At 43.4% G+C, this 10,133-nt stretch overlaps 1 protein-coding gene across 1 annotated transcript; it reads right to left on the reverse strand.

Moving 5' to 3' along the window:
• Positions 1 to 1,642: 1,642 nt before the first annotated feature.
• On the reverse strand, positions 1,643 to 8,647 carry C2H3orf38 (chromosome 2 C3orf38 homolog). Its single transcript, XM_036392535.2, has 3 exons — positions 8,499 to 8,647; positions 6,944 to 7,164; positions 1,643 to 5,204 (listed from the first exon to the last, which is right to left on the reverse strand). The coding sequence occupies exons 1-3, from the start codon at positions 8,629 to 8,631 to the stop codon at positions 4,629 to 4,631; spliced, it is 930 nt and encodes a 309-aa protein (XP_036248428.1). The 5' UTR covers positions 8,632 to 8,647; the 3' UTR covers positions 1,643 to 4,628.
• Positions 8,648 to 10,133: the final 1,486 nt, after the last annotated feature.

Below are 10,133 nucleotides of genomic sequence, written 5' to 3' on the forward strand. Positions count from 1 at the left end.
TAATGAAGCACCAGAGGAAAATCCTAAAGTTCAACTCAATAAATCACACTAATCTGCAGAATGGGATTTTCCTGCCACTAATCTTGTTAGAGCTGGGGCACTGTGCAAATATATCCAAACACATAATTACTGGAGAGATATTAAACGGATCAATTTATTTCAATAAAAAATGCAAACTTTGAGGAGAATTCATTAATGCTCAAAATCCAGCCAGGCAATAAATAACACTAATGAACTGAGAAAAAGGAATAGATGAACAAGTACTGACATGATGTCTTATGCTTATTGCTGTTAAAGAGGAGCTGACAACTACTCCATTTGAAATACAAATCCTGCAAGAGAAATGCTAGAAAGCGAGTGAAAAGACTTGTTAAAAATATGTATGTACATATATATACACACATTTTAAGAAAGCATTAGGATGAAAACTAATTTAATTTCATCCTAAGGAGGCCATATTACCATTTTCATCACCCTTAAGCTGTGTTTACATTAGCAAACAGTGCTGTGCAACAGGAGCATGAAACAGCTGTTGCTGAGATTCTGCCAGCACAGGATCTCTCCGTGTGTTGGGGGTTTGCTGCCAGCCAGCTCCAGGGTGGTCCTGCAGCCTGAGTGCCTCACAGAGAGCAGGGTACCCTGGCCACCGGGCTGCAGGAGCTCCCTGGTCCATTTTGTCCCAAGGGAACTTCAGGGTGAATGCTCTGAAATGTGAATCAGATGACAGGGATTGTGGGTGTGGCAGGAAACACAGTATTTTCCTCAAAAGCAGCCTCCTGACTGGCACTGAAATGCTTCCTGCAGCAGAAGCACTCAGGGCACTGTAAAGGGCTCACACTAGGACAGCAGAGTGCAACACTCACCCATACAACCCAAATGTCCCAGTGACAACCAGGGGTATCTAAAAGAGCCTTTTCAGTAAGGGCTGTGAGAGCTTGTCAAGACAGAACCCAAGAACATGTTGTTCCTTGTGCTTGGGAGGTTCTGCAATTTGCCAAGAGGAAAAATGAAAACATTTGGTTTGTTATTTTGGAATTATAACATGGTATTCAAACAGCACACTTGGAGTTACACAGGCTGCTTTCAGAGAACACCTGCAGGGATTTTCCAGAGGCTCCTGAAAAAGAAGGAAGACATTGAGGGGCTGAGGTGTGTCCAGAGAAGGGAACAGAGCTGGGGAAGGGTCTGGGGCACAAGTCTGATGTGGACCAGCTGAGAGAGCTAGGGTTGTTTAGCCAGAAGAAGGCTCAGGGGGACATAATCACTCTACAGCTACCTTAAAGGAGGGTGTAGTGAGGTTCTCTTTTCCCAGGGAACAAGACAGGAAGAGAGGAAATGCTCTCAAGTTGTCCCAGGGCAGACTTAGACTAGATATTATGAAGAATTTCCTCACTGCAAGGGTGGTCAGGCTTTGGAACAGGCTGCTCAGGGAAGTGATGGAATCGCCAGCCCTGGAAGTGTCCAACAAGGTGTGGATGTGGCACCTACAAGTTTTACTCAATCCCACAATTCTTACAGCAAAGGAGGGGCTGCCACCTCTCCTGGTGGAAGATCCCCAAATTATTCATTTATTCCTTACCTGAAAGCTGCTTCTGTTCATTATTTGGAACAACGGACTTCAACAGCTGAGGAGGAAGAAAGCTCAGATATCAAAGATGAGCTTGTTTCATTTAATCACAGTCAAGTTATTAAAAATCACAGTCAAGTTATTAAAAATCACCATTTCCTTTCAATAGTCTTAAGTGGGAAAATGCTGGCAAGGCACCCAAACCTCATTGAGATGAGCAGCTCAGGCTTTTACTGGTTATAAAACAAGTAATTTATGGCAGCATGTACAACATGATGTTATCTCCCTGGCAATTTATGCTCTCAGAGGGCAGAGAAGAGGTGGTTGTGCAGGAATTACACATCCCCTGCTCCTTCCAGCAGATGCCTCTCTGCACAAACACCACTTTCACAAAAATCTCTGCTTTGTTCTAATCTAGGTCTCTAAAAAGTTTCTCTGAGGGCAACTACTACTGGCAACAAGCCCAATAAATGTTGTATTTTTGTCATTTCTTTAAGTTTATCCCAGAAATATAAGAGGTTTCTTAGTTTTCATTCTGCTGAGGGATTCCCTTCAAGCTTTCCTTTAGATCCAAGGCAAAGGGGAACCTGGTAATTTCAAGGCATTTTGATGCCAGCAAGGAGTGGGATAAAGCAGCCTGTTCTGCACAGTTTCCTCGGGACTGCAGCTCCGAGCAAGTGATGAATCTGCCACCAGATGTCACCCAGAGGCCACTCCTCTCCCCTGCTGAGACTCCAGCAAGCCTCTGGATTTCCTGCAGGCAGCAGGGATGGTCACAGCACTCATCACTCCTGCACTTACACCCACATTTAACTTTGGATTTCTACTTTGTGCCCTTAGAAAAGAAAAGAAACTTTTAAGCTGCAGTATATCTTCAAAGTGCTTTGAAAGCTGCAGTACACTGCAAGAACTAAAAGCAAAATGCTATGGTTGTTGATATCTTTACTGGAAGCCTGTATTTCTCCTTTTACAGAATTTTATCACCGTGCAGAGTTTACCCTTATCCAACTCTTAGGGGAAAAAACAAGCTACTGAGACAGATAATGAATTGCAAGAAAACAGCAAGCAAGAAGCATCTTGTGACAAGGGAACATAAAAGATTTCCTGTCATAATAAAGACAATTATAACAGGGAAAAAACCAGCAGAATAAAAAATTATAAAGTCTAAATAGATAAAGATTATTAGACACCTTTTACAAATTCAGGAATACACTTAAAACCTTCATTTCATGGGAAGCATCCAAAGGAAGCACAGAGGGACACAATTTCCACTGCTTAACGTTCAGAAAGTTCCATGTGCTTTGCTGCAAATCAGAATTTTGCTTTTTATCAAATTATTTACCAGAGAGAGATCTAGAAAGCACAAATTTAGCATTGCAGCTTCAGTGGTAGTGATAGACATAAGAAACTGTTATTGAAAATATTTGTTGTGGTAAGAAACAGAGGAAAAATGGATGACAACAGTTTTGAAGAAATTTTACTTCACGTTTTCAATCTCCTAAATACAACTAAATGTCCAGTGCTTCCAATGGTAAATCAACAATTCCTTCAGCTCTGAACAGCAGCATCTAAAAAGAGGGATGAAATCACTCCTGTAAAAATTTCAGCTTTTTGAAACTTGTTCATCTCCATTTAAACAAGTCCTAACTTTTCCCTTAAAGTCAAGGTTAAGCTAAAACCTTTGCCACAAATGTTCTTCTACTCTTAAAACATTCTGTCTGTGTTGATGATTTGAAAATTGAATTTGGAACTCTAAGTAAGGATATTTATTCTAAACAATAGAAAAATTAGAAGCCACAACTCAGTTGTTTATTAAGAACATCCCAACACAGTATTTGAACTTTTGCTTAGAAAAGAAATTACTTTAAGGAGAAAGCAAGATTCAGACTGTTCACAAAGATCAGTTCTGTGCATACCTGAACCTCCTTGTTTCCTCTCACCCAGCCATACTTCACCACCACACACCTGGGAACAGTTCTTCTGGTTCTGCTAAGTTATGGGGAATGCTTACGCTTTCAGAACTTTAAACAGTGAAGCCAGAAAATTAAAACAAAACTCCCAAACAATCAAACAGGATGCAGAAAAACAAGTTTTCACCTCACTTCACCTCTAATCCCCTATAAATAAATGCAGTTAAAAAAAAAATCAAGTTTTACAGTGGCAATAATTTCAATAATTTCCTATTATTAAGTAGTAATTGGGTACTTTTCTTAGTGTGACCTATCACTGTAACCACCCAGTGGTAACAAATGGACTTTCAGTACCTGTAATAAAACAGCTCAGAGTAAACAAAATACTGATCTCGAGAAAACATACAAAAATCACAACTATTATATTAAAAACTCTGTTGTAATTACATACAAAATAACTATCAGAGCATTTGGTTCATACAGTGTTGCTGCAAGTTTTGAAATCAAGTTCTTGATCCAGGACAGTCAGCGCTAGAAATGGGCACCCATCTCAAGTCTGCCTGCTTGGGGACACAGACAGAAAAATTTGTGTGTGTTCAAGACAAAACTGGAACCATAAGGTAAAAGGACAGGAAGCAATCAATGCAAAGAAGCTAAAAAAAAAAAGATTTCAACAATGCCAAGTTCCCTGCACTGTCCCATTAAAACACATTTAGAACATCCACAGCAGCTGCCTCCATTCACAGTGTTTTGTTTTGAGTTTTCTATTGGTTTTCCTGGGACTCAGATGTCCATTTAAACACTTAGCCCTCCCAAATTTCCAAAACCAGATGCAATGACTTCCTGCTACAGCTCAGGTGAGAGTTTCAAATGGTGTCCTGAAGAGAATGTGCAGTTTGTGAACCCCTCATTACACATGGCTGCCAATCCATATTTAAATGCAACCATGAATAACCAAACTCCACTCTAATGACAGTGAAAAACCTGAAGGAATACCCATAAAAATATTTGTTAGCTCTTGGAAAGTGCCCACAAGCATCACTTGTGTTAATACCCTGTATCTCAGCCTGCCACTCAGCAAATCTTACTCAGAGAAGAGAAACTGCATGGCAGCAACAACCCAGCCCCTCCCCTCAGCTGTGACAAAATGCTCAGAATTTCTGAGGTTCAAACACAGTCAGTTCATGCCCATCATAGAACTCTCTCAGTTGGTTTGACTCATATTTTATGGAAGGTTGTTCCATTTGCATCCCAGGCTCCAGAGCGTTCTGCCCTACTATTTTAAGGTTCACCACTTTTATTTTCCAGGTGTTATTCCTCATGGGGCAGCTGATGAGCCCAAAGATCTGCTCAAAGACACCCAAACAAGTGTTGTCTCTGTGAACTGTGCCAGCCACTGCCACCAGCACCAATCCATGAGGGGACATGGCACATTTCAGGCCACTGGAATGCAAATTTGGGTTGAAGAGGAGACATTCTTCTTTAACCAAGGACAGCAGGCGCAGGCTCACCATGTCTGCACCCACATACTCTTCCACGTTTTTTTCCAAAGTGTTGTAACAGAACTTCAGTTTGGCATCCTCCCAGAAATGCTGTGGTCCCCATGTTGCTTCAGATTTTACTCCCAAAGGGTGCTGAGAGTTCAGGAGTTCAAAGTACCACTGGCAGAATTCTCCTCCTAGGCCAACAATGTCATCTTGTGGTGACTTCTGTCCATTTCCATAACTCTGCAGTCAAGCAAATTTTTTTCTTAGAACTGTTCAGCAAGATTGTCACTTAGAAAAACATCAAATCATGCACACACTTATATTAAACTTTTAAGTGTTCTGAGCCAGAGTACCTGAAGAGAAATACCACAGTAAAATCTCATTTCTTTTTACTAACTTGATTATCTAATACAGAGAACCAGGACAGGTTCTTTGAATTACACCTAGAAAGTGCTTCACTGTCTTGGGCTCCTTACAAAGAGGAAAGTCACGGTTCTACTGAAAAAGGGCAGGGGAAGGATGTAAAGTAACATTTTTTGGAATTAAATGTACGGTTACTTTGTAGAACTTCACAGTATTTATGACTTGACAGCAAGACTTTTTCCAGAAGTAAATCAAATATCAAGTTTGCTAACACCAAAGTCTGCTAAGTATTAAATTGTGTTATAAACACTAAGTAATTAAGTGTGAAAAGTCTGGAGAATTCTGTATAGAAATGCTGTATTTGCTTCACTACAAGGTGAAATCATTTCCAGTTCTGTTACATAGGTTCAGGTTTCCCATTTCTTCAAAGTGGTGAAGAAAGAAGGGATGAGAATTCAGAGAAAACAAATGCAAAGAAAGATGTATATGATAAATAAATCAACTGACTTTCTTTTAAATTTATGAATGTGTTTTAAGTATTTTATTTATGTACCATTAACCACAGAATTTTGTTAAGAGAAACCTTTCTATTTTCTCGAATTATGCACACAGAAAATTGTTTTGAAAACATTTCTCAGCTAAATGCTAACTGTCATCAGTTAATCCCTGAGTGAAAGCTCAGTGCAAGAGGTTCTCAACAGGGACAGAGGTCTCACAGCCCAGGAGGTGAGGCTGCTGCCCATGAGGGCTCTGAACTACAGCAAGGGGGCCAATCAGAACCATAAATGAACCTCCAAGTTCATTACACCATGAGGATTTGCTAAATAGCAAAGACTTAAACTTCAAAATAACCTATTATTACCAAAACACATTTCCTTTTACTGTATTAAGTGTTACAAATACACGAGCAAATTTTGTTCAGCTGTTTCTGGCTTATATAGAATTCATTGTTGCAGCTCAAGAGAACAGCTCTTACTCAGCTGAATGTGTGTTGCTTTTCCTTCTGATCAAGGGACATCTGCATGGACATTTTTTACATCTCAAAGAGGAAAGAGTCATCTAAAATACAGGGATAAGGAATGTCTCCTCTGTTCCTACCAGTGCTCTGTTGTGGGTTTACCAGATCTTGAGGGCAGGCATTCCTTACTACAGCTCTGAACAGAGCCCACCATAATGATGAGTTCAGTTGTTTGGAAAAAAGGGAAAACAAATGGCACTGACCTGTCACTGCTGGAACTGCACATTTAATCAATATATAAATTCAGTAAAATCAGATGGGCCTCTGCAGGATTTTTGTACTACTGTTTTCAGTTGTCCCTGAACCCACAAAACTATTTGTGAATATCTTCTAATTTTAGCCTATAGGACAATCTAAAAACTCAAAGCATGGAGAAGACCCCGCAGGTTAGAGTTCAAATACTGTGAAAAACAGAGCAGACACCTTCAGATGTTGTCATTTAAAAACCAACCAAACCAAACCCAACTAAAACCAAACCAACCAAGAGTTAAAAAGGTTTGGGACCTTCCTACAGTTGCAGAGCCACATGTGCATCGCTCATCCTGTGGAGGCAGGGCTGAGCAGCTGGAGGATTTCCAGCAGCAGCAGCAGCACTCACCTGCGCAGGAGGTTTCCTGTGCCCTGGCTCCGGGGCTCGAGCCGTGAGCTGCCCGCTCCAGAGCTGCCTCACACGCTCGATCAGGACATGTTTCTCTGAGGAGGGAGGCACCGAGATTCCCTGCGCCGCCAAATACTTGAAGATGATTTCTCTGTAGACTTTCCGGCGCCTCAGAAGTTCCTCCACGTTTTGGCTGTACACCAGAATAGCATGAATAGCCTCTGCAAAGAAAGAAATTGAAGTTAGAGTTATCTTCTTTCACAATAAAACCCCAAACCTAAGCCATTTCTTACACTCCTGAGCTCCAAACACAGTACAAGTCAAAGTGGCAGGACATGAAGAGAGCAAAAGTTTGCCAACTGAAATCTGGCCTCATCATATCAGACACAGAATACATCACCCAAAGGCTTGCAAATATGCTTCTTGGACAGGAATTCCAGTGAAGTGTTTCAGCAATGCACAGTAGTTTGAGAAAGTGAGGTTCCACCTCCTTCCTGAAGCCTGCTGGAAATGGAACTAAATCTGTTTTATTTCCACACTAATGTGATTACAACTCTCATGTTCATAAGAATATGCATCCTAGCACAACAACAATGCATTGAATGGCAACAATAAGCAAAATTCAGCTACAAGGCTCTGTAGCAGAATGAGAAAATATGACAAACTTAAATTCTCTTTTAAAGCAGTTGTAGCAGACAGTTCCCACCTGAACTGAGGCTAACACTTAACAAGGGACCTATAAAAACCCTAAATCTAACCAGAAAGAAACAGCTAAAGTAAAACACAAAAATCTTTTCATGTAACCTACAACCACTGCAAAAATAGGGGGAAAAGGTAAGGAAAAAAACCCAAAACCTACAGGCAAAAGACCTTTTAAAGAAATGTGTTGGGCAAATCTTACAGGTTTTAGTTACGTCACATGAAATACACTCAAGGCCGAGTAGGAGCACATATATATATACATATTTATCAGGCATATGTGTATATACATACATATATACATATATATGACTGCACGTATACATAAATATACCTGAGCACTGGGCAACAAACCCAGTGCCCTCAGGTAACTGACACAAAAAATTAATTCTTATGAAACAAATCTCAACAAAGTGATGGAGGACAGTCACAACTGGAAGCATCCTGCAAAAAAAGTTCAGTGGAGATTCGTATTTTACCCTTTCAAAACCTGAAAGCAAATGTGACTGACGCCAACAGCGAGAGACTGTTTCAATACTTTTAAGGAGCTTTCAATACTTTTAAGCACTAAGGGCACAGCCGTGCTCGCAGCTCACTGCAGGGGTCTGACAGGACAGAGACGCTCGAGGAGCTGAAGGTTGGCCACGCGCCCGTCACCACCGCCATCTCCTCGGCCTGAACACCCCCAAGCTCCGAGCAGCCACCCCCCGGAGCTGCTGGGCCGGGCAGGAGAAGGCTCCCAGCAGCGACCCCGAGCCCCCGGGGCAGCCGCAGGCGCCGGGCCCAGGGATGCGAATGCAGGGCCCGGCCCAGCTCGGAATGCCTCGGGCCGGCGGTGCCGGCGCTGCCCGCGCACCTTGGCGGCTCTCCGGGTGCACCAGGCGGTTGGTGACGGTGTCGGTGAGCGCCAGCAGCTCCTCGGTGTGCAGGAGCTCCAGCAGGTCCCGGCACCCCGCCCGCTCCCGCTCGCTCAGCCCCGGACCCGCCATGGCCGCGCCTGGTGCAGCGCCGAGCGCCCGCCGGAAAGAGCGGCCGGCACCGAGGTTCCGCTCGGAGAAAGGGCCGGGGGGGGGGGGAGCAAAGCGGCTGGGAGGCGGGTTTAAATGTATAGATTGTGTGTGTTAAACATACGGAGAGTTTATACCTGAGTGTGTCCTTCCCTTCTAGCCCGCCCTGATGTCGTGCTGAGCTCTAGGGAGATGCTGGAGAGCAGCAGCATGGAAAAGGACGTGTGGGTACTGGTCCATGGACCGGGGATGGGGAGCCCGAGCCCCAGGAGCCAGGGGCGACATCCCTGTCCTGGGACATCAGGGGCAGCTAGGGGATTGTCCTGGGGACATCAGGGACAGCTTGGACAGCCAGAGGATTGTCCAGCTCTGCTCTGGGTTGGGACAGCCTTACCTCCAGTCCTGGAGCAGCTCTGGCCACCGCACTATCAGAGGTTATAAAGCCATTTAGAGAGTGTCCATGGGGAAGGGCCTTGAGGAGAAGCTGTATGAGGAGGGCTTGGTCTCTTCAGCTGGATAAGAGGAAGGCTTGCTGCAGTCACAACATCCTCCTGAGGGGAAGAGGAGGGACAGACACTGATCTCTCTGTGGTGATGGTGACAACAGCCGAGGGAATGATCTGAAGTGTCAGGGAAGGTGTAGGCTGGATATTAGAAAAAGGTTCTTCTCAGCACTAGCCTGGCAGAGCTCAAAAAGCATCTTGATGGTGCTCTTAGCACAGGGTGTGACTCTTGGGGTCCTGTGCAGGGCCAGGAGTTGGACTCTGTGATCCTTAGGGGTCCCAGCCAGATCAGGATATTCTCTGATGTCACCCTGCACCTCCTGGACCAAGCCAGAGTCCAATCCACTTGTACCTGAGGCAAGAACTGCACATTCCCAAATGGTGCATGGCCCCAGGACTGGGAAATCCAACAGCACAGCACCTGTTTAAGGAAACAAAGTCCTATAAGCTAAAGATGCTTTTTGTTACTAAATGCAAGCTCTCAACCTTGAGTTGCTCTTCCACCTAGCACCAGTGGTAGACACCTTATAAAAGAGACAAGAGGAAAGATGAACAAAAAAGGGAAGAGAAGGCAGCAGAAGCTTTCACTGAACTAAGCATCATAAGCTACATGCCGAGAAATAAAGGTGCAAAGAGTGCTTGACCTCTCTGTGGCAGAAAAAGCCAACATTCTGCTCCACTCTATGCTTTAATAGGGACATGTGAGGAGACCACCTTTTTGTGCTAAAGCTGCCTGTGATTTCAAACCCAGGAACACACAGATCCTGTAAAGACACACAAAAGAACCGCGTTTTTACTGATGATGCTTTTGCACAAAGAACTGAACTCATCATTATGGTGGGCTCTGTTCAGAGCTGTAGTAAGGAATGCCTGCCCTCAAGATCTGGTAAACCTACAACAGAACACTGATGAAAAGGTCACATTCCTTATCCCTGTATTTTAGATTATTGTTTCCTCTTTAAGATCTAAAAATTCTCCATGC

The sequence above is a fragment of the Molothrus ater genome, chromosome 2, assembly GCF_012460135.2.
Source record: "Molothrus ater isolate BHLD 08-10-18 breed brown headed cowbird chromosome 2, BPBGC_Mater_1.1, whole genome shotgun sequence".
In the NCBI taxonomy this organism is placed as follows: Eukaryota; Metazoa; Chordata; class Aves; order Passeriformes; family Icteridae; genus Molothrus; species Molothrus ater.